The sequence below is a fragment of the Aspergillus wentii genome (assembly GCF_001890725.1).
Source record: "Aspergillus wentii DTO 134E9 unplaced genomic scaffold ASPWEscaffold_6, whole genome shotgun sequence".
In the NCBI taxonomy this organism is placed as follows: Eukaryota; Fungi; Ascomycota; class Eurotiomycetes; order Eurotiales; family Aspergillaceae; genus Aspergillus; species Aspergillus wentii.
In genome coordinates, this window is record NW_024467837.1 from 839,407 (window position 1) to 863,934 (window position 24,528).

General features: G+C 50.7%; 9 protein-coding genes across 9 annotated transcripts; 4 read left to right on the top strand and 5 right to left on the bottom strand.

Annotated features, from left to right (window-relative positions):
• Positions 1-723: 723 nt before the first annotated feature.
• Positions 724-2,237, top strand: ASPWEDRAFT_159207 (indoleamine 2,3-dioxygenase; the record flags this gene model as incomplete). Its single annotated transcript, XM_040829762.1, has 2 exons — positions 724-1,232; positions 1,284-2,237. The coding sequence occupies exons 1-2, from the start codon at positions 948-950 to the stop codon at positions 2,235-2,237; spliced, it is 1,239 nt and encodes a 412-aa protein (XP_040686618.1). The 5' UTR covers positions 724-947.
• A 34-nt stretch (positions 2,238-2,271) lies between these two features.
• On the bottom strand, positions 2,272-4,589 carry ASPWEDRAFT_598504 (uncharacterized protein). The gene is made up of 3 exons (XM_040838477.1): positions 3,747-4,589; positions 2,409-3,679; positions 2,272-2,365 (listed from the first exon to the last, which is right to left on the bottom strand). The coding sequence occupies exons 1-3, from the start codon at positions 4,525-4,527 to the stop codon at positions 2,306-2,308; spliced, it is 2,112 nt and encodes a 703-aa protein (XP_040686619.1). The 5' UTR covers positions 4,528-4,589; the 3' UTR covers positions 2,272-2,305.
• Positions 4,590-4,753: 164 nt separating this feature from the next.
• On the bottom strand, positions 4,754-6,364 carry ASPWEDRAFT_185395 (uncharacterized protein; the record flags this gene model as incomplete). Its single annotated transcript, XM_040832083.1, has 3 exons — positions 5,990-6,364; positions 5,703-5,939; positions 4,754-5,650 (listed from the first exon to the last, which is right to left on the bottom strand). Exons 1-3 carry the CDS (start codon positions 6,332-6,334, stop codon positions 4,754-4,756), a joined length of 1,479 nt encoding a protein of 492 aa, XP_040686620.1. The 5' UTR covers positions 6,335-6,364.
• A 370-nt stretch (positions 6,365-6,734) lies between these two features.
• Positions 6,735-11,446, top strand: ASPWEDRAFT_53013 (putative ABC bile acid transporter; the record flags this gene model as incomplete). The annotated part of the gene is made up of 4 exons (XM_040837814.1): positions 6,735-7,016; positions 7,065-9,521; positions 9,566-11,242; positions 11,420-11,446. 4 exons carry the CDS (start codon positions 6,735-6,737, stop codon positions 11,444-11,446), a joined length of 4,443 nt encoding a protein of 1,480 aa, XP_040686621.1.
• A 73-nt stretch (positions 11,447-11,519) lies between these two features.
• Positions 11,520-12,710, bottom strand: ASPWEDRAFT_159216 (lytic polysaccharide monooxygenase auxiliary activity family 9 protein). The gene is made up of 3 exons (XM_040829763.1): positions 12,101-12,710; positions 12,006-12,048; positions 11,520-11,949 (listed from the first exon to the last, which is right to left on the bottom strand). The coding sequence occupies exons 1-3, from the start codon at positions 12,618-12,620 to the stop codon at positions 11,676-11,678; spliced, it is 837 nt and encodes a 278-aa protein (XP_040686622.1). The 5' UTR covers positions 12,621-12,710; the 3' UTR covers positions 11,520-11,675.
• Positions 12,711-13,821: 1,111 nt separating this feature from the next.
• On the top strand, positions 13,822-14,996 carry ASPWEDRAFT_42975 (alpha/beta hydrolase family esterase). The gene has a single exon (XM_040835922.1). It carries the CDS (start codon positions 14,000-14,002, stop codon positions 14,810-14,812), a length of 813 nt encoding a protein of 270 aa, XP_040686623.1. The 5' UTR covers positions 13,822-13,999; the 3' UTR covers positions 14,813-14,996.
• Positions 14,997-17,875: 2,879 nt separating this feature from the next.
• On the bottom strand, positions 17,876-18,565 carry ASPWEDRAFT_598538 (uncharacterized protein). The gene has a single exon (XM_040838478.1). It carries the CDS (start codon positions 18,427-18,429, stop codon positions 18,055-18,057), a length of 375 nt encoding a protein of 124 aa, XP_040686624.1. The 5' UTR covers positions 18,430-18,565; the 3' UTR covers positions 17,876-18,054.
• A 505-nt stretch (positions 18,566-19,070) lies between these two features.
• On the bottom strand, positions 19,071-19,993 carry ASPWEDRAFT_598648 (uncharacterized protein). Its single transcript, XM_040838480.1, has one exon. It carries the CDS (start codon positions 19,838-19,840, stop codon positions 19,232-19,234), a length of 609 nt encoding a protein of 202 aa, XP_040686625.1. The 5' UTR covers positions 19,841-19,993; the 3' UTR covers positions 19,071-19,231.
• A 1,723-nt stretch (positions 19,994-21,716) lies between these two features.
• ASPWEDRAFT_598544 (putative choline transport protein Ctr) lies at positions 21,717-23,647 on the top strand. Its single transcript, XM_040838479.1, has 3 exons — positions 21,717-22,362; positions 22,434-23,371; positions 23,421-23,647. The coding sequence occupies exons 1-3, from the start codon at positions 21,869-21,871 to the stop codon at positions 23,546-23,548; spliced, it is 1,560 nt and encodes a 519-aa protein (XP_040686626.1). The 5' UTR covers positions 21,717-21,868; the 3' UTR covers positions 23,549-23,647.
• Positions 23,648-24,528: the final 881 nt, after the last annotated feature.

Genomic DNA, 24,528 nt, shown 5'->3' on the forward strand with positions numbered 1-24,528 from the left:
TTGTACACATGGACTACATGATCACAGACGCAGCTGTGGAGAATTAGTCAATTCCCATACATTCCAACCCGTCGCAGATGCATATTGGGATCTTTCACTTCATTGTGAGTCTGTAACCACCGTCCATTAGCGCTCTTGTCATCTAAGAAGCTGAGCTGCACATGCAGAATTCCTTCATTTTCGAGAATGTGATTGACGGCGTTGATGTCTGTTCTTTGAGAGGCGTGCGTCGGGCCTGGAACGGCACGGTATGGAACTGTGGGCATGCATCGATATACTGGGCTGTTTAGCCAGCCTGCTGACCATATGAAGTCGACGGAAGCATCGCTGCATGATGTATTCTACGTTGGGAACATAGCAAGATATACCAAGTAACCATGATGCAGCTTCTAATAAGAGCTGAAACCTCGAGCGATGCAGAAATTCAGCCCGAATGTTAGGACTCGCTCATTGTACGTAAACATATCCGGTTTTGATTCATTCGGCCGTGTCATTTTGTTGTCTTCGACCAAGTTCAGCGATGAACGAACCTTGTCGGTCCACTTGGCTGCATAACCGTATTTACAGCTTGTATTTACAGCTAGTATTGTAACAACAAAACCAGGAACTGCAGTATATGTTGATTTGATTGGTCGCGAAGCTCCCTTCAGCTCTTGGCACTAGATCCAGCCATGCAGATCCATCACAACACGGCCAGAGTCAGGAAAGAATGAGCAATCGAAACGAAAGGTCAGCATTACACTCACGCCATCATTGAACTCCTCGGCAGCTCCACCATAGCTCTCAACCAAGATCTCCCAAAAGCACGACCGATCGTCCAGACCAACACGGTAGAGCGTCCGAGCCCGGTGGAATAAATAAGTATACAACCAATGGTTCGACCTCGAATTTCTCGTCCATTCCCTCTTTCTCAGACATTTCAACCGCAGGCGGTTTGACACGATCCCATGCATCCGTTTCCCATCCCCAATCCAGCCGACTACGGCCTCTCCCCGGAATGGGGATTTCTGCCCACCGAGACCCCGCTGGAACGACTCCCGGATGACTACTATGCGCCCTGGGAAGATCTGGTGGCCGACATCCCACTGCTGCATCATGGCCTTCAGGATCAGATTGACCGGTTACCGGTTCTGAGTACGTCTCGGCTGAGGGGTGTCCGTGAATGGAGACGAGCGTATGTGTGTCTTGCTTTTCTGTTACATGGGTATATGTGGGGAGGAGAGCCGCGGACAGTACGTCGAAGCAGGATAACTTGTACTGGGGTCTTTTCTGACTGGCCATAGAATATCCCCCCCTGCATCTCCATCCCCCTATTCGACGTCTGCGAGTATCTGCAGCTCCCGCCCATCGCCACTTTCGCCGCCGTCTGTCTATGGAACTACACCCCCAGCCGCGATGAGCCCACGCACCACCTCGACGCCCTCATGTCCATCACCTCCTTCACCGGAACCCCCGATGAAGAATGGTTCTACCTCGTCTCCGTCGCAATCGAAGCTCACGGCGCACCCGTCATCCCAGTAATGTTACGCGCCATCGAGGCCGTCCGGTCCGGCGACGACCACACCGTGCTGGAATCCCTGCTCTTCGTCCGTGAGAAAGTAGCAGAAATCGGCACCCTGCTTGACAGAATGTACGAGCGCTGCGATCCCGCCGTCTTCTACCACCAACTCCGTCCTTTCCTGGCTGGTACCAAGAGTATGGAGCAGTTTGGTCGTCCAGATGGGATTACGTTTACGTTTAACGATGGACGACGGGACACGGAGCTGCGGTCGTACCGCGGGGGAAGCAATGCGCAGAGCTCGCTGATTCAGTTCTTCGATATTGTCCTTGGAATCGAACATACCGGTGGCGAGGGCGCCTTCATCCGCGAAATGAGAGAGTATATGCCCGGCCCGCATCGATTATTCCTCCAAGACGTGGCCAGGGTCGCGAATATCAGGGATTTTGCGCAGGCGAGGCAGCACTCCCATCCGGATGTGTACGTGGCATATGCGGGCTGTCTGGAGATGTTGGGGGCATTACGAGGGAGGCATCTGCAGATCGTCGCCAAGTATATCATCTCGCAGTCTCGAAAGGGGAATTTTCAGAGGCCGGTGCAGCAAACGGCGGGGCGTTGGAGACAGGAAAAGGAAAAGAGGTTATTTTTAGGCACAGGTGGGACGGATTTGGTTCCGTTTCTGAAGCAAACGCTTCAGAGGACGATTGAGCCGTTGACAAATATAAAGCGATCTGTTTAATGTAGTTGATATAACGGTTCTTACGGCCACACCGGTCAAACTCATCGTTCATTAGTCTAATGATCGCATTATGATTGCAGATAAGCGGTGGCATCCTCCACTTTCGACCTGACAATGTTGTGCCATTTCTGCCACTGTTAGTATTATCCATATATTCGGATAGAGACCTACCTCTGTCTCAGTCACATTCCTCTCTTCAACCGCGTTCCATAGGTCTGGCAGCTCGGCCTGAAATTCCTTGCCCCGTGAGATGAGGTTGAAAACGACATGATTGTGGTCTGGATCGCCCACGTCATCCTCCAAGTAGAATTGGCGTTCAAACAGGCGGTATTTGGTATTGATGGCTTGTGTTTTGGTGGCGAGGTCGTTCGATCGCGATTTACAAGCGTGGTCTTTCCTGAGAATGTCTGCCTCTGCGTCGAACTGCAGCGCAATGGTATGAAGGCGTGCGAGAGCCTGGTGCAGCGGATGGAAATCAAAGTGGAAACTCTTCTCATCCGCCAGCTTTTGGATATTAGCGACGTACCGGTGCAACGAGACTGCATATTCAGTGACGCTGAATGGATAGACCGGGCTATCGGCCAGTCGAGCCGCGAGCAGCGCCCAGATCTGGGTAGCGGTAACGTGGTATTGCCAGGTCGGATCCCCAAATCTATCCATCCACTGGACCGTGTCGAAGCCGGAATGCTTGTGCCAGACAGCGTCCTGAGGCCCTCGTTTAAAGCCAAACTGGCCGGACGTGATGGTCTTTTGTACAAATGGATTGGCATCCCCGCCACCTTCTCGCTGCAACACGCCGCCCCAGACATCCAGCACCGTCTGGCCGGGGATACTCTGGTTGGGAGATTGAATCTGGCCCGTCACATCACGCACAAGCGGAGCCAGTAATGGACTGAATCTAATATCGAGGTCATGGCCGGAGACGGCCATAACGGTTTCTATGTAGGCGACTGTCTGGTTAAATAACCAGGGGAGATTTTCCTTCACCCAGTTTGTGGATCCCAGCAAGCCGGGCTCATTGCCATCCCAGCTGATGAAAACAAGAGTCCGGAGAGGTTGCCAGCCGTGCTGGACGGCCTGGCCAAAGCTGCGGATAACCTCATTCAAGCAGGCAGAGCCGCTGCCGGGATCACCGGCGCCTGATGCCCACGCATCACGGTGGTTGCCGATGATCACGACCTCGTCTGTGATTACTCCTTGGATCTCCCCAATCACGGTATACAGAGTCGCTTGGGTGTCTTTTATTTCGTTTTGCATATTCAATACCACACCGGCGGACGAAGGACCGATATTATATTCCACGCCACGGTGTCCCAGCTGCCCGCCCTGCCATCTCACGCCCAAGTCATCCGCTCTCGGCCCAATCCCGTTCAGGGCTTTCAAGATCGGAACTGCATCCGCAAACGAAATGATCATGAAAGGAACCGGCGGATTACCCTTGCCTGGCCAAAGTTAGCAAGACAAATAACACAAGCATAAGAAAAAGAAAAAGACAAAATAGAATCTTACGGGATTGCACCCTACTTCGCTGAGAAACACTGGTTGGAGCCCGAGCCGGACCCTGGGGATAAGGCAGATAGCCATTCTGCTCGGTGATTTCCCCATCAAACTGGGGGTCCATATAGAGAACCCACCCCGCAACCCCCGTCTGCTGAGAGATGTCGTAGAGGCTTTCCGCCAGCATGTTGAATTTGACAATAGCGAGCTTCCCCGCAACACTGACGTTGGCCCGGGCCAGATCCTCGAAATCCTCGAGCGTGCCGTGATTGGCGTAGACCACGGAGGCAGTGGCGTTGTAACTCGGAGAAAAGGAGACGAATGGGGGAAATGCCACTCTCTCGCCCGTGAGAGGGTTGACATCGGTGACATTTTCAGTCAATGCAGCCTCATACAGCACCTGTCCGTTGGCCTGGTTGAGAAGAGCCAGCCGAGAAGACACGGGCATCGGAATGGGGGATGGAAGAGGATAGGAGTGGAGAGAGGTTGTGTCGACGCCAAACTCCTCCCATTTTGCCTGCGTCCAGAGGCCGTTGGGGAGGCACTGGCCGGCGAAATGGGGCTCAGAGGAGTAGTAGGAGCTCCATTGACGGGCTTTGGCTGGGCTAGGGACAGAGAGCAGCAGTTGTTCGAGGTTGAAGGGTGCTGATTGATGCTGGCGTTGGCAAAGTGGGATGAAGCGGGGGAGATGTTGATAGAACGATAGGCAGAGAAGGATCGAGCAGAAAGAGAAGAATAGGTTAAGTTTGCTACCCCGAGGGGGATAGCTCGAAGGTGGGGGCTGCTCTTTCATGTCCGTCAATTCAAGAATCTATCAACTATCAAGAGACGGAGAGTTTCCCATTTGACTCCTCGAGCACAGCAGATGAGTTGAATCTGCTGTGGGTCTTGTTCAGTTCTTCAGCCGAACTGTGGGTCTGTCATCTTCAGCTGCGAACTAGTATTGCACTAGGATGTACTTTGTAATTTTACTATGTAAGCAATGGATGTATTAGTGTATCTATACTAGCAAAAAGCCATTATTCGGCTGATCGCACGGAACAGGTCCAGGTCGCTCCGTCAGCCACTGCACATAGTCTTCCTGGACTGCATCGCCAGCCTCCCAGCCCCAGGAATTCGCCATTGACCGCATGGTACGTCCCGACAATATGACAGGCTGTTGGCGTTCCGGTCCTTCCAATAATAATGTCATAGTATAGCTGATCGATCTTGCGCTGCACGACGTAGACCGTCCTGCCGGGCTGGAGCTGCGGGCACGTCAGCTCCTCCAGCTTGGCCTGCCAATCGGCGTGGCTGAGCTGGTCGCCAAAGAGGATGCCTGCGCCTTTGCCGCTCCGAACCGGCTTCAGAATGTAACCGTCCTTGAGCTGCGGTGATGCGGTGGAGCGGCCGATGAGGCTGTCGAGCTCTACAGACCCGGGAAGGATGGTAGGCGTGATGCCGTTTTCCAGTCTCGCTGCGCCTTCGGGGGAGATGACCTTTCGGGCGACCAACGCACCCAGCTCCTGCAGGACGATTCCCAACATTCTCTTATCATGAGTGAGCAGGATGGTCCGCATGTCGTTGAAGCCGCGCACGCTGAGCTCCTTCATCATCTCGGGCGAGAGGACCCGGAATTCCCGCTGGTGCAACTCCAGGCCAACCTGGTGGATCTCCTCGACGGCCTCGCCAGAATCAAGGGTGAATATCCGATCAGCCGGAGTTTGCGGACCAGCAAGACAGCACAATTTATAGCCGGTCTTGCTCTCGCTGTCCGGGATCAAGCGCAGCTCGGGGGGGGTGATCAGCCGGGGCCGGACACCCAGACGCTCCTCCATGAAGCTCACAAACATGTGGATATCCATTCCACGTTCCTCGCCTTTAAGGAGATGCAGCGGGAGATTATGGTTGAAAAGCCCCAACAGTCCACCGAGGATCTAAGGAATATTAGCAATGCGGAATAGAGCACAGAGCAATCGCATCACATACCGCTTCCGGCTCTGCGCCGTGTTGTAGCCTCTTTTTGTCGAGATTGAACACTTCCACCCCCTCTTGGGCCAAGGCAGTCTGCACATAGCCATTCCAGCAGAATCGGCCGTTGATTTCGCAGATGCGAAAGCTCTCCATTGCATCAGCCTCCTCCCCGTTTTCCAAGAGAAAGTCTGGTCTCCAGGACCCTTGGCATTCTCGATACGGGGGGATCAACGATGGATTTTGATCCATCCACTGGTATTTGGTCAGCAGGTACTATGGATGTATGTAGATAGACAACTCACCCGCAAAAGGTCCTCTTCCTGGGGCTCCAACGGCATCCGCTGGGGCAGTCGTGCTTCCTCATCCGTCCACCACCGCTCGATGATATCCTCAATGGCCAGAGCCAAAGCCTCATGTAACTTGGCCCCTTGGTCGTGATGCTCCTTGGCCATCAAGAGTTGGTGTGGACAGAGAGACTTGACGGAGCCGTGTGGCCATGGACCACAGCGGTTCTCCAGCGGGCCTTGATACCGGTCACAGTTGGCATTGTGGAGATCCACGTCCAGCCCTTCTGGGGGGACTGGGAAATAGTCCTCTCCATCGGGAGAAAGATAGGTTGATTGAAGGCGATTGGATGGTGGTTGCATGTTGTCTGATGGCTCTATGACACTGTTTGAAGATGGAAGATGAAGAGTGTTTACAGAAGAGAGAATCTGTCGAATACAGCGGGCCGCATCCATGAATATCGTTGCTTTTCTCAGCCGAGGATATTCGCACATTGACCAAATCTAGTTAGTTATAATTTAATCTTCGTATTTGAACTCCACCAATCCACTGGACAAATTCTACAGATCAGCTGTGTATATTACACTATAGTACATTGTAATACACTGTAATATATATATTACCAGATCTCAGACCCACCTGCTCAGACGAAGCGATCGATTGAAGTTCAGCTCAGAAATCACCATCTGAATCCTTGATTTTGACAATTCAATGTCAGATGAAGACACTCGCACTATGCTGGATTCACCCCATTCCTTGCTGATGGTCAACGTCTCTGCATTGGTGCTGGCCTTTCTACTCGCTCTGCCAGCCATATCGAGTCTTGTCCGCTGTCTCGGTCGGCTCTCTCACGCAAAAGATCAATTTGCGACCAATTTCTATACGGATCGAGATGGTGAAGCGGCAGCAGATGCGGTCCAGGCTGTCACTCGGTGGAGGCATCGGATTGCCATTGCTGTCATCCTCGTTGGGACGGGTGGTGTTGCTCTCGCACGGGCGATTGTCGCCCCGACACAGGATGGATGGATTCATCTTGGGATTTTGGTAGGATGCATATTATACCAAGTTTAGGAACATTGCTGATGGCGTTAGATTCTCTTGGTGGTCCAGAGCGTTGCTCTGCTGCTGGAACCGCACGCGATTGCTCGTTTCTCGCTTGGATTACAGATCAGTGCCAATGGTTGGATTGCAATCAGCACATTCTTCTTCCAACGACAGACACCGACCAGCTCTGTACATGACATTTTGATGGCTGTAGAATGCGGTTGCTTGATTCTCACCTCCCTCTTGGGTCTGCTTCTCCCCCGCCGTCCGGATGTCTGTCGGAATGGCACCGTGGTCGATCGGGAAAACTCGACCTCTTTCCTCGGACGCATCACCTTCAGCTGGGCAGCGACAGTGATGATCCTTGTAGGCAGAGGAAAAGACGTCGACGTGGATCAACTGCCCGAGCTGGACCATGCCAGCCGAGCAGAAAATCTGCAGAGATCGTTTTCCCAGGCCAAGGAGAACGTCCAACGGAATGCAGCTCCCACAGCCGCCATTCAGGCCCCGATGTGGAAGGTTCTGCTGCGCGCACATCGACACTACCTCCTGTTGGAGTTCGTGCTGTGTCTCATCCAGGCTGTGGTGGCCTTTTCGCCCAACCTGTCGCTGCTGGCGATCCTGCGTTTCCTCGAACGAAGCGAGCATGGGTTGCAAATCGCAGAAATGCTGGTGATCGTGGTCGCGCTCGGGGTTTCCATGATGCTCTCGGCCTTTATGGAGAATTGGCTGTGTTGGGTGGCGTGGAACAAGATCTCGGTGCGCGTGTACGAGCAGATCTCCATCATCGTCTTCAACAAAGCGATGCGGTTAACTGGCTCCAGCAGCCCAAAGACCACCGCAGATGGAGAGAAAGACGCAGACACGCAGAATGCCATCAACTTGGTCGCCGTGGATGGCCAGCGCGTTGCCACGTTTGCCACCTTCTGCTTTAACCTGCTGCTGGCGCCGTTGAAGCTGGTCGTGGCCTGTGTGCTGTTGAATAATCTCCTCGGGTGGCAGAGTCTGCTGACGGGCATTGCCAATCTGGTCATTCTGACGCCGTTGATCGTCTTGTGTGGGAGGAAATATGCCGCCGCCGGCGGAGACCTGATGGGAGCCCGAGATGGCAAGATGGCCATCCTCTCCGAGGTGCTGCAGGGCATTCGGCAAGTCAAATTCGCCGCCCTGGAAAGCAAGTGGGAGAGGAAGATCCACGAGCTGCGCAGGGACGAACTGGCGGCGCAACGCCGGGTGTTTGCGTGGAACGCAACCACCATGTCGCTATACCTGCTGGGCCCGATCCTGCTGGCCATTGGCTCGCTGGGGATCTATGCCATCCGCCACAATGGCTTGACATCATCCGTTGCTTTTACCGCCATTTCCGTGCTGGCTACCATTCAAATATCCCTGGGCATGATACCGGAGTTACTGTCCAATATGCTGGACGCTCTGGGAAGTATGCGTCGTCTGGACGAGTTCTTCATGGCGCCTGAAAAACAGCCCAACCTCACTCCATCGACCGACATTGGCTTCTACAATGCCGCAGTTGCGTGGTTTGGAACTGCCACCAAAGATCACCTTCCTTGGACTCTGCGAGAGCTGAATCTAGACTTTCCCCGCGGCGAGCTGAGCATCATTTCCGGCCGGACAGGTTCAGGGAAGAGCCTGCTACTTGCTGCCACTCTTGGGGAATGCGACATTCTGCACGGAGAAGTCAAGGCTCCCGTTCAGCCCCATCACGACGACGTCTGGGGTGCATCCACCACAAGCGAGCGGTGGATTGTCGACTCGGCCGTTGGCTATGTCGCCCAACTACCGTGGATTGAAGCCGCAACCGTGAAAGAGAATATCCTGTTCGGGCTCCCCGTCCACGCAGAGCGCTACAAGCAAGTTCTGCACGCCTGCGCTCTCCTCGCCGATTTGGAAATCTTTCCAGACGGAGAACGCACCGAGATCGGACCCAACGGAGTCAACCTGAGCGGTGGGCAGAAAGCTCGAATCTCCCTTGCCCGAGCGCTGTATTCTCGGGCCGGGATTCTCATTCTGGATGATATCTTCAGCGCGGTCGATGTGCATACCGCGCAGCATCTGTATAAGCATGCCCTGACCGGGCCTCTGGCTACAGGACGAACTCGCATCCTGGCCACGCATCATGTCGGGATCTGTCTGCCTGATGCTGGGTATATTGTTCACCTGCAGAATGGCATGGTGGAGTTTGCTGGGAAACCGACTGATCTGCAGGATAATGCGGTCCTGGAGGCCGTGTTGAATTCGCAGTGTGTAGATGAAGAGGAACCTTCACCAGTGGCAAAGAAACAGCCAGATTCGGATCGACCTCGAAGCGCAGAAAGTAGACCTGAAAGCCAGCATGAAGCACAGGCTTTTGTTCGAAAGGAAAGGGGAAGAACAAGCACCTCGGTCCTGCAACTCTTCCAGCAGTATATCTCCGCGAGTGGCAGCTGGCATCGATGGGGGTTGCTGGTATTGGGCTATCTTTCATACACCGCGCTGACCCTCGGTCGAGTAAGCATTCCCACTCCTTTGGTCTGCATCTGCTAATCGAACAGAACTGGTGGCTACGCATCTGGAGTAGCCAAGGCACCGCGGCCTCCCAAAGCACCATCGATCCCAGCCTGAAGTTCTACCTTGGGGTCTACATCGCCATCGCCGCCTGTGAATGGATCATGGGCTCCTTGCAGGTCTGTTTCGTCTTCCTGGCCACCCTCCAAGCATCCGAATCTCTCTTCCAAGAATGCCTGCAGGCCGTCTTGCGAGCACCGCTGCGCTGGCTGGACACCGTTCCTCTCGGCCAGATTCTGAATCGATTCTCCGCCGACTTCAACCAGGTCGATTCCAGACTGTGTGCCGATCTGACGCTCATGTTGAACACGGGCATGGTCTGCGTGAGTATTGTGGTGGCTGGCTTATTCGTCAATCGTCTCCTGATCATCTTCGCCATCCCTCTTGCGTTCTGCTGGGTCTTCTATGCCCGGCAATACCTCATCGCCTCCCGAGAGATCAAGCGCATCGAGAATATCAGTCGCAGCCCCGTCTACGAGCAGATCAACACCTCTCTCACCGGACTCTGGACGATCCGCGCCTATGGAAAATCAGACCTCTACATTCACGCGATGCAGGACCGCATCGACCGTCATGCCCGCGCCTTCTGGACCCAATGGCTCCTCACCCGATGGCTTGGCCTCCGCGTGAGTATGATCGGAGCCATCTTTGCGTCCTGCGTTGCTCTCCTGATCACGACGCAGGGGAAGATCGATGCCGCCACCGCCGGTTTCACGATCAGCTTTGCCGTCCAACTGACAGGCGCCATGACTCCCTGTATCCGGTCCTACACCAATGTCGAGCTCGGAATGAACGCCGTCGACCGCGTGCTGGAATATTCAGACATCGAACCCGAAATCTACGACGGAATCGACCCGCCCGCAGCCTGGCCCACAAACGGTCGCGTCGAAGTGACCGATCTGACGGTGAAATACGCCCCCAGCCTACCCCCCGTTCTCCGGGGCCTCAACTTTGTCGTCGAGGGGAGTCAACGCATTGGCATCGTCGGCCGCACCGGAGCAGGCAAATCCTCGCTTGCTCTCGCCCTATTCCGATTCCTAGAAGCCAGCGAGGGCCAGATCCTCATTGACGGCATCGACATCTCAAAGGTGAAGCTGGCTCACCTCCGCAGTCGACTCGCCATCATCCCGCAAAACCCCGTCTTATTCTCCGGCACCATCCGCTCCAACCTCGATCCCTTTGACGAAGTCGACGATAGCGACCTCCTCGCCGCCCTGTCGCAAGCTCGCTTTATCCCCGAACAGCCGTATTCACCTTCACCCAGCGACGACGGATCCACCCCTTCACCCCCCGTGGACTATCTCGAAACTCCCGTCTCCCAAGGCGGATTGAACTTCTCCCAAGGCCAGCGCCAACTCCTCTGCCTTGCCCGCGCCATCGTCGCCAACCCCAAAATCCTCATGCTGGACGAGGCCACCTCCGCCGTGGACCACACGACCGATGCGCAGATCCAGGAGGCGTTGCGCGCCCAGTTTGGTCGGGACTCGTCTACGCTGCTTGTCATTGCGCATCGGCTCAGTACGATTGCGGATTTCGATCGCATTCTCGTCTTGGATAATGGGGCGGCGGTGGAATTCGGACATCCGAGGGATTTGATGGAGGTGCGGAATGGAGTGTTCCGGGGTATGGTGGATGAGGATACGGAGAGGGAGAAATTGATGGAGGTTATTTATAGTTAGCCCTATTAGAGAAGAAGATATCTTTACCTATAATCACCAACTATAGAGATAAATTAACTGTTTATCTTAATTATTATTATTAACCCCTGATCACTTCCACTTGAGGAATGCTTTTATAGTACCCAGTTTAACACACTTGAAATCCATATTTATATTTTATAGGTACTTTCCATTCCTAGTTTCTCCTGATCACTTATGGTTTGTAATGTGGCATAATGGTGCATGAGAAAAATAAGTAATAAGAACATTTAATCAGTCTAATATAGGCCTTCAATTCACTATTACAAGTTTTAGATGACATAGTCATCTTCTAGCTCAGTATAGGATATAGACTTTTCAACAGACCACCAGCTACACCTTTAGATCAATCCTGCCCCAAAGCCTCAACAACAGAACCGGAAAAGTCTTCCCCATCGCTTTAGTAGCTAAAATCACGAGCATGCTCACGAACATGGAAATTGTTGCTGCAAGTGCCCACATTTCCCTGATAGGAAGCAGTAGTGTCAGCCACTTTGGAAGAGCTGCCAGAGCCCGACCCAGTCCAAACCTCCGGACCAGGCATGGGATAGTCCTTGTAGCCATTCCAGATGCTGAAGTTGAACGAGGGGTCATTTTTCTTGTAAGCGCCGGGGAACTCGACAGTAGGGCCGGGAGTTCCATTGCCGCCGCCGACAACCTTGACTTGCGCACAGCTGAGCCAGTAATCAGTCTGCTAGAATGGGAGAATACAGGTGAAAGGTGGACTTACGTGTTGTAGAACTCGGCCTCTCCAACGTGAGCGCCGTGCACGCCTATTCCGGAAATTAGTATCCTTTACCCAATTGGTATAGAAGATGAACATACCGATATGCTCCGGCCGAATCAGATACTCTCCATCCGGCAGATCCGCAGGAATTGTAAACTCGACACGATCCTTATCCCACGTACACCAGGCATCCGTGGTAAAGTCCTTGTTCTTGTCGCAGACGCTCTCCTCGTGGATCTTGAACCACTTGCCATCGCCCTCGTATTCCTTGGCGGCACTGGGAGCCTTGGACATGTACACCAGAGCAGGACCGGGATGCTTCATGGTAGCACCCACACCCAGCTTGAGGGCAAGCTTGGAGCCGGCCTTGACCTCTGCGGTGCCGGTTTGGCCAGCAAAGGTGAAGGCGCCCTTGTTGCAGCGAAAGTCGGGCACGTCGGGGGTCATGTCGTCGCGGGTGTTGACCCATTTGGTCGGGTTGTATTTCTGGGGCCGGGTGTTGGAGCGGACGTATTGGTTGGGCGAGGTTTCCTGGCCGTCGATGATGAGGGTGTCGAAGAAGTAGTGGGCGGAGACCAGGGGCGCGATGGCCGCGGCAACGAGAAGAGAGAGCTTCATTTTGAAGTTGAAAAGGTTGATTGATTTTGTAGAGAATGAATGAGGGACCAGCCCAAAGCAAGAATACAATGGTAAAAACGAATGGAAAAGGTAGACACGCAGTGACTTGAAGTCATCAAGAAAGGCATTTCTTGTCTCTATATATACTCTGAGCTACATCGTATGACAGACGCAACTTGACTTTTGGCAACTGCACATTATTGCCGTCTGAGACATTCCGTGATTCCATCCAGACTTCATCTGAACATTGAAGGGCATCTCTATACCAGAAACATGCCCACACTGCCAAGGCGTAGAGCTAGCCTACTTCAGTTGCCAGCCTCTTGGGTCTCGAACCGTCTCGAACCGCTCAGTTACTCGATCTGGACACTGGCCCTTAATTCTGTCTTGGTCTTTAGTCAATCTGTAACTGGTCTTATTACGGATAGGGACATGGTGGATGAAGGCTCGATTGATAATACCTTAGTCATGGTAGGGACGATTATCCGAGTCTTTTATATGTACGGGAAGTTTCACACCATACTATAATCCAATGAAAGCCACAGTAAAACATATCTAATAGGTTGATTGGCAAGCGTATTAGGTTACATCGGCCCGTGAACCCTAACAGTCGACCTAACCTAGTTTAATCTACGCACCTTGCAAATCCTTACCCATTACGTGCCAGGCCCACAAGGGTCCAAGTGGACACTACCCGATCAGGTAACGGTGAGGGCTGGGATGAATGAATCCGGCAGTGTGCGGCACACTCCAATTGCCGGCGAAGCCTCGGCATTTCTTTGATCTACGAATTTTTAGGCTAAATCAACTGATCGCTGTCACAGACATTGTTACAGAGTGCGTCAGGCAGGGAAGGAGAATAGCCTGAGCAGGAGTTTCTGCACTCTCGCCCCACATGTAGAAACATTCCAGATATTGGGAAGCTCTACTGTCGACGGCTGCTAATCCAGCGAATATGACTGCTCCCTCACTCCTATGCCGCACACGAGTGGTGTAGCATTTGCTACTCCCATGTCTTGGCAATCCTTTGACCCCGTAGGGTTATCAACCTGCAACAGATATCCCCTTCTCCGACCAGGGTCTTAGACAGGACGGTCACCTTCCCATGTCTCCGGCCAGTTCCAGGAGGTGCACGATTCGTGGACGTCGAAACCATCCTTCCCTGAAAGAACATCATCAACACCCCGTTCTTCTAAGGGAAGAGATCTTCGAGGGATTAAACCCTCAACGCAACCAGCGCAAGCTATAAATACAGGAAAAGGGCCGTGGATTTCACTCTCGCATTCTCAACATTTTCACTTGCGCAGCGAGAACCATACCGTCTACCCACTTGACCAAAGCTTTCTACAATCTCTGATATTGTCTGTTCACCAGTGACAATGGTCCAATTCGGCTTCCTCCCTATCGTCCTGGGCCTCAGCGCCCTGACCTCCGTCCACGCCGCCAATTCCTCAGGCTGCGGCAAACAGCCCAACCTCGCCAACGGAGTCCACAACATCAATGGCCGCGAGTACATCCTCAAGATACCCGAGAACTACGACCCATCCAAGCCGCATCACCTCGTCCTCGGCCTCCACTGGCGCGGCGGAAACATGTACTCCGTCGTCGACGGCAAAAGCGTTGAACCCTGGTACGGCCTTGAATCCCGCGCGCAGGGCAGCGCAATCCTGGTAGCCCCCAATGGCAGGAATGCCGGCTGGGCCAACACCAACGGCGAAGACTTGACCTTTATCGATTCCGTCATCGAGCAGGTCGAGGCTGACCTCTGTGTGGACCAGAGCTCTCGCTTCTCGACTGGGTTCAGCTGGGGCGGTGGAATGAGCTACGCGCTTGCTTGTGCGCGCGCAAAGGAGTTCAAGGCCGTGAGCGTGTTGAGCGGTGGAGTGATCAGTGGGTGTGATGGGGGCAACGATCCGATCGCGTATCTCGGAATCCATGGGATTAACGATCCTGTTCTGCCATTCGATGGGGGTGTCGATCTGGTAAATCAGTTTGCGAAGAATAATGGGTGCCAGCAAGCGAACATCGGCAAGCCCCAGTCTGGGAGCCACAGTTCTGTTCAAACAGACTTTCATGGATGCTCCAAGCCAGCTTCATTCATTGCTTACGATGGAGGCCACGATGCTGCCCCTCTTGGTGTTGGCAATCCGCTGGCTCCGGATGCCACCTGGAAGTTCTTCATGGCGGCTTAAAACCGGCGTTGCCGTTTGACAAGAGGTCAGATTGGCTGATGGTGCGATGGAATCTGTCAGTCTTTTGGTGTGGTTGTGCTGCTCTCCGGGAAATGGTGTACAATAGCCAGAAACAATCGTCCACCGGATTATTGCCTTTGCTGAAAATAGGTGTCAATATAAACTCCGCGTCAAATTAACCATTCACCCCTGTCTTCAGACTGTAATATCATCTTGTAAATGCATCAAAGGAATTATAAATCTCAACATGGGTCTTAGGGTTACCTTCTTGACGAGGGTTGTGCCCCCAGAATGATAGCATTTGAGCCATCACGCAAGCAAAGAGCCTCCATCTCATTGGAATGCGCAAGATACCGCTGGAAGGGCCAGAGCCAGCATGTCGCGCTCTGGCGTCACTGTTCATATATTTTGGGAAAGCGTCTGCTCATACACATTATCCAATTGGGCAGAAGTGCCTCTTGGCTGGAAGTGACTGCCAAAGATATCTTAAGCTTTAATCAGGGCAGTGGTGGAGAGTGTTCTATTCCATATATTATACAATTTCTTCCTCGCACTCTCTACAACTGGCATCATAACCAGAGAGGCTACATGGTTAGTCTCACTACTTCATTCACACTTCCTATATATATAATGTGAGGAGCAATATATATGCTAAGTGACCTGTCTAGGAAAACCAAGCCAGGGTTGAGTGTGATGCGCAAGGCTCTAGGAGTGAACAACCCAGGCACCTACCTACATGTTATTAAGTGATACGTGTTAAGCAGATGGGGTAGGAAGAAACCCTTGGCATATGCCGCCATCTGCAAATCAGGTATGGTAGACAGGGGGTGCATGCATTAGCGCCGGCTGTGGAAAGAGGGGAACCTGCCACCTGCCCGTGGGGAAATTCTTCCCACTACTGCAACTTAGTGCCCTTTCCTTCTTTGGACATACCACGAAGTTTTCTATAATATACTAAAATCATATTATCAAAGCTCACTAAATCTGCACATGCAAAAAACATAAATCACAGTGCACAAATCGAGGATCTTCCTACAGATAGAAAGGTAAGCCACAAATTGAGAGAAAAAAGTACTTCCCCTGTCTAACTTGAAGTAGTTCACGGATTGTCTCGTGAGGCTTTGGAAGGCACTGCCTGATCATGCTAAACTAAAATCAGCTTACAGTAGAGCTCATACATGAATCCAGTCTTCTTGCAGAGTCTGCGAATGCATCATGGAATTCATTATTTTCCATCCATTCTTCTGCGTTTGTGAAACTTGCTTTTGTCAAGTAAAAGCTATCAAGCGTCTTGTTAAACTCTGAAATATGAGTCAGGTCGCAGAACTGGTAATTTTCATGATTTACCTACCTGCTAATCCCATTGTATGTGCGGGTCGAAGTGAGCATTGAAAGGATTCCTCGCGAAACAGTATCAGAGAAGGAGATATTATAGTCCCTGGGAGTGTTAACCCCAAACAGAAAGTATGCAGTATTATTGGCTCTTATCTCTTGCAACACAAAGTACGTGGGGATTTGACGGGCACCGCCCAGATTTCACTTCCTCATCATAATGATCATAGTCATTACGAAGAAGCTCCTGCATCAACATTGTGTTTGGCCTGAATCTAGTGCCATGTGAAGCCGCAAATGAATCAATAGCTAGCGCAAAAAAAATTCTGAATTCACTCACATAGAGTTTGAAAGCGCAGGAAACACTAGTCCATCTTTTGATAATGCTACAGCATCACAAGAGTAGCCACCATTCTGCTGTGTATTATCAAAAAGCACTGATTCGCGTTGTAATGGAAATCGATACATCGTGGCAGGAAAGCGAGAATGGATAGAGATCAACGTAAAACTCCTACAGGATCTGAGATTGATGGCTGGGATTTGGCGACGGCCACATCGCAGGGTTTGCAAAGCAAGCATGCTTTTATGAGAGGAGAACCTGGTGTGGAAGAGGCAAATGTATATAGTAAGAGGGAAGCAAAATGAACGTCTATCATCTATGTCTAAACTTCAAGCCTGCTAAGAGAACCTAAGTTCTTGAGATAGTAGCTGGAATAAACTGCTAGTAAGATAAGTTGAAGACAATCATATTATCAGACATCCAGCTAGCTTCAGGCCATGACATCCCTTCTTCAGACTATTCAAAATAACTTCCTATATATAACCCCAGCTCCTCAAAGGTAGTACTACTTCTACTCGCTTCTATTCCCTTGCCTGCTTTCAAATCTACACTTTGACAACTTGACTCCTGTGACCTAGAGTGCCTTAATCATGCAACACTGATTGATTCCAAAGACTGCCTTTCCCATAGTCATGTGAGACGCATGACTTAAATGTCTTTCAAAGCATATCCTGTGAAGGTGGTCAGGTTACAGGCCACAAAGTTGCCTTTGGAATGGTAATCCCATCCCATATATATGCATCAATATCTTTGGATGGCTTGGTTAGTCTCTTCAGAAGAGCAAACGCGAGAACCCAAACCATACCTGGCAATTTTCATTAGCAGGATATGGCCCGCCAGCTAATTCACGATATATTTGGACTACAGTGGCTGTTACTGGATCCTTGGTTATATCGCAGCGAGCAGACGCCCTTTGACGAGACATGGAGCCTGTACTACTCTCAAGAATCATCCTTATGATGCAGAGGCAGCTTTCTGATCATTCAGATCTAGGATCTAGCCAGGCATTCCAACTCTTCCAGGAGCCGTTTGGTGGCTTTGATATGATGATTAGGAAGGCGGCACAGGCCGTGGGGGAACAATTAAGGAGGGAAATTTAGAGTATTGAGGGAATCTTGCAGCTGACAGCAAATATACAAACAATTGTTGATTGGCTTATGTAGATACTATGGTATAAGCAGAATGGCTGAGGGGGATGCTCTTTCATTTTAATACCTTGGAACCTTCCAGTATCGGACCGACATAAAATAAATCAAGCATTTGAATAACTTGGATTGGTCACTATAGGTATATGGGCTACACTGGAAGGGGAAGTGTGATAATACTAGCAAGATATTTTAGCATGAGACGTTTTTGAAAAAGTCACTGGCAGAGTTACTGCATGGAATCACTCATGGAGTTGCTGAACAGGATCATTGAATGGAATCGCCGAAGGGGTCGCTTGTCAGATTGCTTGACAGATCCTATTGATAGAAAACAGAGTTGGAAATGGAATTGAGGGATCAATGAACTGTTGTTTATGAAACTAATGGATTGACTCATATTCCCTACCAAGATTATCAAGTGGTTTTCATTTTGAATTGATACGAGCTTCATGCGCATAACCACGGACTCGGCTGATAGACAGGGACCTGTAATTCATTTTATTTCCGGTACCTGCGCCTTTATCGGCGTGGAAATCTTCCTCCTGTGGACCAAAGACAATTATATTAGAGACTGTGATAGTCCAGCTGGTGTTCGTAGGAACTGAATCCTGAACAAGAAAATAGGCACCAGCAAGGTGGCCGTGGCAAAGGGCAGGCACAGCAACGTGGGGGTAGAGGTGGGAGTAGAGGCAGACAGAGGTAGCCATGGCTTTCAAGATAGGAGTATATCTGTATCTAGAGACAGCAAAGTCAGTGAGGCCTGTATAGAATGAGATAATCAAGAAGAGGGTATTCAGCATAATGATGGAATAGGGGTATGAGATTGTGTACGGCGAAGCTAGCGCTGTGGTTAGGAGGTGAAAACTGACGAGCGGCGAGCTCTGATTGGCTGAATAAAGGTTCTGTTTTATTCAATTTAGTGATCTAATATAGTCTCTGTTTCCATGCGACTCAATGCGTCAAATGCTCCAGATAGGATTCACTTGAGCCGAGGAAGATTTTCATCAGTAGTCCCTAAAGAGGGTCAAAGGCCATCGACTTGTAGAGAATTTTTGAATTGATTAATTGTTCTCAATCAGCACAGTTTTCCTGCCGCCGCATGGCCAAGTCACTTGGCTCAGATATTTTCGAGATCAAGTAGATCAGTCGGCACCTTCCGATAGTGAGGTCACCAAAGCAAAGCTTCTTGATCATGTCGTCCTTCCAACAATATTGTTTTGTCATTATTGACGGCAATAGCAGTCGACAGCAAGATAATAGTCCAAAGATCATAAACCGCATCGCAAATTCCAATATAAGCTTTCGGATAATAATCCCACCAGGGGAAATTATGAGCTCGGAAAAGAGAATAGGCTGATCAGGCGACCATAACACTTCACATTATCACCTGCCTTGAAACGATAACCAGGGTCATCAGCGATAATCTTCGATAGGGAATGTCACTATCTCAAGATAGGACAAATATCTTATCGTAGGTTTGAAGACAAAGGCCCGAATTAGTAGATCTAGACGTCATCAGTTTATAGATGTAGTCAAAACATCCAGCAATATAAGACAACGCCACACTGCGCCAATGCGTACCAAGAAATATTCCCGATACAGTTAATCGGTCCCCGATCCTGCTGTCATCTGACAGGAATACCATTGCCCGATATGGTAAAGGGAAGCAGCGTCGACAATCAAAGTTATCATCGACGTTGTTGGAGTAAAGATCCACGCTATTCCCCCGCGGGAAAATGATTCCTGAGGCGTCGACTCCGGAACCGTGCCGTCCCGTCGTATGATGGTAACGCCAACGACAAGGCTAGCGCTAATCCTTTGAGTTTGGGGTCGTCCTATCTGGATATTTAGATTATTGACTACAAAGGTACCTGATTCAAGGTGATTCTGGCGATACTGGTGATACTGGCTGATGCTGTAAAATTCTTCAGAAGCAAGTGGCAGCTGAGTGCTCGGGAGGAAGATGCCAAATCTGCCAGATCTCATCAGTGAGGGCTTTTTTGTTTCCGATATTCTGATCGTCCTCTTTAACAAAAAGATTAAGCACGCTGGCTCGTCCAGAAGGGGTAACGACCTGATTCTCCATAACGTGGACAACACATGGCCAAGCTCCTTAGCTTTCTTAGGGGCGGAAACAGTTACTGGGTAGAATCGCCGGGCGAACTCCGACGGACCTAGGCTGACAGTCTGAGACCGAGAGTTTGAGAGCATCTGACTTCATAAAAGGTTCACAGCAAGGATATGGCTGAAAATGATATCATTGTCGTTGTAGACTGAATAGGATGAAGGCATCGGTTGGCAACTAAAAACCTAGCATCGTGTGGTACAGACGGTGGACAAAGTCGTTCTCTGTTTTGTATGGGTCTTTAGGCATCCAAGTTGGAGGAACGATGGTTGGTAGCATCAAAGCGTTATTGGTTTGAGCAATAGTGCGACAAAAATGCCGCGAGTTTCATAGGCAGACCGGTGAAAGTCTCTTAGTAACTGTTTCTCATCTCTTCTCGTCCGCCGTGGTCAATGTGCAAATCACAATGCTCAGATGGAAATGAACTCCACCAGCATCGGGCTAAACCCAACACACTACTGCGGGTTTCTAGAAAAGATTTGACGGTACGCCAAAGAAAGAAGCACAGAAACAAACACTACCGTAGTACCCGTAAATTGCCTCACTCCATTCCTCGTAGTTTTCTTAATGACGTAGCATGTAGTGTCAAGGGCGCTGTATCTTTCTCCCCCGTAGCTCTGACCTCTGAACTTCTGATCTGCTTTTGCTTGACTGTTGAACTTGACGGTTGATGCTGATCTCTGCGATCGCCGCTGGTCGTGGAAGATAACAATAGTGGTCACGCTAAATTGCAGCCTCGTGCAGGGGCTTGCAGCATCAAATTTTTCTTGCAGGGGAGCACTGTTATTAAGAGTGTCCACCGGCCCGACTCTAACCACCACGCAGATTAAAAGCCCCTAACCAATGGCTCAAAACCGGATAAGTATCTTTTCAACGCGTGCCTTATGACGTTTTTCTAGAAAAATGTCGAGAAAGAAAACACAATGGCCATGTGCATTAAGGTTGCATTATTGGACGAGCGAAGGTCAAAACTTTTCAGCGGGACACTTTCTGGAGTAAGGATCAACATAGATCGTGGCCGCTGAGTAGTAAGCAGACCAACGGCCACTCATATCCAAAGCACAGCCCTTTGGACGGCTAAGCGTCTCAAACGATGCCATGAGAAGGCCGGAAGAAACAGCTGCGTAGAGTAGCACCAGATTCGGTAGGGTCTAACCTGATGCTGGTTAGTTCGCCGCCGGTATCGATGGTTGAGCCCCGCTGATGACGATAGGAAGCGGATGAAGGCCGAATCGGAGTCAACCGATCCCGTTGACCTCGCGTGCATAACTTTGTCGAGTTTAGTTTTCCGCAGTGAAACCGTAGGTTGCCGGTCTGAGGGCGAAATGGAAGCAGGAATCAGGTTATCAAATTGATCCTGGTGGAGACCCTTTTCTGCCAATGTAAGAGAGACAAGACAAAGCAGAGGGGGGGATAATAATGAAAAAAAAAAAAAAGGTCGCGTATGTTAAATACTCACCTCCATCTCGTCGTACCCCGTACCCTGTTCGTCCACCTCACTTTCATCTCTTCCATTTCCCCATTTTCTCTCCATCTCTCTAACCCCCCTCACCTCTCTTCGTCAACTTGAGTTGTTACGCTCAAGCTTTCTCATTTGTTCTCTGGTGGCTGTCGAAAACTCGCAGCCCCTCATCTCATCGCCAATCCGATTCTGTTGATAACTCGAGAACAAAAAACAAAACGCAGATTGAATTCTGTAAAACTGATTGCTTCCGCTACTTCCGTATCCTTGTGTGTATCGCCGTATCGCCAGGTCGAAGATATCAATCCGTTTGCGCCACTTGATTCCAATCCGTTCGGCGACTATCATCGACACCCATTTGCAGCTTCGTTTGCCAACAGCAGCACTCTGTCCAGCAGCAGCAATCCGAATCACGAACCTATCCCCCGGTGGTCTCGAAAGCAATCAAAGCCCCTATGCGACAGTGGTCTTGATCGAATATTAGGCCCTATTCACGTCTTTTTTTTAGAGTTGTCCCTCGCGATTTCCGTGCAGCACCTTCGATCCGGTCCCAATATCCGCCGAGCGACTTGCCGTGTTGCCCTTGCACCAATACCCTTTTTAAACTTGCATTTCGTCATATCTCACTGACCTCTTTCATTTGTCTGGCACAATGGCTGAGCTCGATATAGAGAAGAAGGCCAGCGTGAGGCCCACAAACAGCAACGAGAATGCCTCCGGAGCTGAGAACACCGATGCGTCGAAGTTGGCTGAGATGGGTTACACCCAGGACTTGAAGCGCAATTTCAACGTGATTTCTCTCATTGGTATTGCATTTTGTATGTCCAACTCATGGTTCGGTATCTCAGCCTCTTTGATCACCGGTATCAGCTCTGGAGGAACTGTCCTTATCGTTTACGGTCTTCTCTGGATTACCTTTATTTCACTTTGTGTTGCCTCTTCGCTGTCGGAGCTTGCCAGTGCCATGCCGAACGCTGGTGGACAATATTTCTGGACCAATGAACTCGCCCCCAGGAAATACGCCCGCTTTATCTCCTACCTGACCGGTTGGTTTGGATACGCGGGTGCCATTTTTGCCTGCGCCAGTGTCGCTCTCAGTCTTGGGTCCGCTGGTGTGGGAATGTGGCAGCTGGGTCATCCTGATTTGTATGACTCGACAACCCGATCCTCTTGGCCGTTGTGGTCGCGTTGGTATCTGTAGTGCTGACAGTCAATAGTGTTATCGAGCCGTGGCACACTGTGGTTGCATATGAACTCATCAACTTTTTCTGCTTCCTCTTCAACTGCGTTGGTAAATCGTTACCTGCAGTTGCAAAGGCCACTCTTTACATCTCGCTGGTCTCCTTCGTTGTGATCCTGATCGCGGTTCCTGCCTGCGCTCGCCCCCATGCAAGTGCATCCTATGTGTTCGGTCACTTCGTCAACTCGACTGGCTGGAAGTCCGATGGAATCGCCTTCATTGTCGGTCTGATCAATCCCAACTGGATCTTCGCCTGTTTGGACTCCGCCACCCACTTGGCCGAGGAGGTGCCTCAGCCGGAGAGAAACATCCCTATCGCCATCATGGCTACTGTTGCTATCGGTTTCACCACCTCTTGGTTCTACTGCCTTGCCATGTTCTTCAGTTTGAAGGATCTGAACTCGCTGTTGAACACCTCCACTGGCGTCCCAATTTTGGAGCTCTACTACCAGGCCCTGCAAAATAAAGCCGGTGCTATCGTTTTGGAGACACTGCTGTTGGTGACTGGGATGGGATGTCTGATTGCCTGCCACACCTGGCAATCGCGTCTTGTCTGGGCTTTCGCTCGTGACCGCGGTGTTCCCGGACACCAGTGGGTGTCGCAGGTCAACCACACTCTGGATGTTCCCCTGGTCTCTCACGTCGTTAGCTCTGTGATTGTCGGTCTCCTTGGTCTCCTCTACCTTGGATCTTCCACTGCCTTCAACAGTATGGTGACAGCCTGTATCACTCTTCTGTACGTTTCGTACACCCTGCCCATCCTCTGTCTCTGGCACCGTGGCCGCAACAACATCCAGCACGGTCCATTCTGGCTCGGAAAGCTGGGTCTTTTCGCCAACATCGTGACCTTGTGCTGGACCATTTTCTGCATGATCATGTATTCTTTCCCATCCACCATGCCGGTCAAGACAAGCAGTAAGTTTTCCTGCCATTTCACTTTGATGATTAATGCTAACTCTGACAGATATGAACTATGTCTCTGCCGTGTACGGTGTTGTCGTCTTCATCATTATCATCGACTGGTTCGCTCGTGGAAGACGCTCATTCCAAAGAAGTCGCAGCTACGAGGAGGAAGTCACAAGCTCCGAGTAAGGTCGAACTTTGAACTGGGAGGTGCCTTGGTTTCATTTCTCCTGTATTATTTTGAACATTTTGCATAAGTTTTTGTCTGAAACTTGAAAAACATTGCTGGCAATGAGCGGGTGCCAGAACTCACGAGACTCGGGATGATGGAAGCTGTATATAGATGATACCCTGAAGCATAGTTGGTGACAAATTGACCAAAGCGTTCAAGCATTTTCAATAAATCTAAGTATGCATGAAGTAGACGGTTTGCATCTGGTCGATTCTGTAGCGGTCTTCCTGCTCGTGTTTCTTCGAATAGATGGTCTAGCCAGCCGGCAAGATTGGGACATTGATGCTAAATAGAAACTATCAAGCTGAAACACGATGAACCAATTAGAAACGATTCGCAGAAAGATAGCAGGTGCTGCGATGAAGAGGGCTCGATGGTCAAGTCTGGCAGTTTGTTGATGTTGCCAGGAAGGAGAGATGAAGCTGTCCACCAGCAGCCACATGACTGACTGGCTATGCCTGATACGGATGATTACGCCAGGCAGTCGACAGCAACTGCTGTTTGTCTAACACCCTACTTTCTTCTCTGATGTCCTTCTCTTCTGACCTACTCGCATTCTCCAACTTTTCTTATCAGACCATGCTGTGAAGGCACTTGATACGGTATATCCACCAGATTTGTCTACAGAAAGGTCAAATAAGCTGGCAGACATCTATAATCAATATTTTGAGGACCCTCTGCCATTTCGAAAACATTTCATTCCTCTTAAACTTCGTCGAATTGATCGCGTAATTTGAAGCGATCTCATTGGCGGACAGTGAGTATCAAACCTGGTCTTGTCGCTGTTTGACAGTGCGCCGTGCAAATTCTAATTGTTGCTGTCAGAGTCTGCTTTTTCCCATCGAATCCCACGACAAGCAGAAGCTGACGCTCGTGTCACTGCACCTCGCCACTGTCTCCCTTCCCATGTTTGCCCGACTCCAAGCCGTTTATCTTT

Coding starts and splice junctions, on each gene's coding strand:
- ASPWEDRAFT_598504 (XM_040838477.1), bottom strand. CDS start 4,527: ATGAAAGAGCAGCCCCCACCTTCGAGCTATCCCCCTCGGGGTAGCAAA. Junction 3,680..3,746: donor GCGAAGTAGGGTGCAATCCC/GTAAGATTCTAT, acceptor AACTTTGGCCAG/GCAAGGGTAATCCGCCGGTT. Junction 2,366..2,408: donor GGAATGTGACTGAGACAGAG/GTAGGTCTCTAT, acceptor TAACAGTGGCAG/AAATGGCACAACATTGTCAG.
- ASPWEDRAFT_159216 (XM_040829763.1), bottom strand. CDS start 12,620: ATGAAGCTCTCTCTTCTCGTTGCCGCGGCCATCGCGCCCCTGGTCTCC. Junction 12,049..12,100: donor GATTCGGCCGGAGCATATCG/GTATGTTCATCT, acceptor TTTCCGGAATAG/GCGTGCACGGCGCTCACGTT. Junction 11,950..12,005: donor GAGGCCGAGTTCTACAACAC/GTAAGTCCACCT, acceptor TTACTGGCTCAG/CTGTGCGCAAGTCAAGGTTG.
- ASPWEDRAFT_42975 (XM_040835922.1), top strand. CDS start 14,000: ATGGTCCAATTCGGCTTCCTCCCTATCGTCCTGGGCCTCAGCGCCCTG.
- ASPWEDRAFT_598538 (XM_040838478.1), bottom strand. CDS start 18,429: ATGCTGAATACCCTCTTCTTGATTATCTCATTCTATACAGGCCTCACT.
- ASPWEDRAFT_598648 (XM_040838480.1), bottom strand. CDS start 19,840: ATGCTCTCAAACTCTCGGTCTCAGACTGTCAGCCTAGGTCCGTCGGAG.
- ASPWEDRAFT_598544 (XM_040838479.1), top strand. CDS start 21,869: ATGGCTGAGCTCGATATAGAGAAGAAGGCCAGCGTGAGGCCCACAAAC. Junction 22,363..22,433: donor CAGCTGGGTCATCCTGATTT/GTATGACTCGAC, acceptor GACAGTCAATAG/TGTTATCGAGCCGTGGCACA. Junction 23,372..23,420: donor CATGCCGGTCAAGACAAGCA/GTAAGTTTTCCT, acceptor TAACTCTGACAG/ATATGAACTATGTCTCTGCC.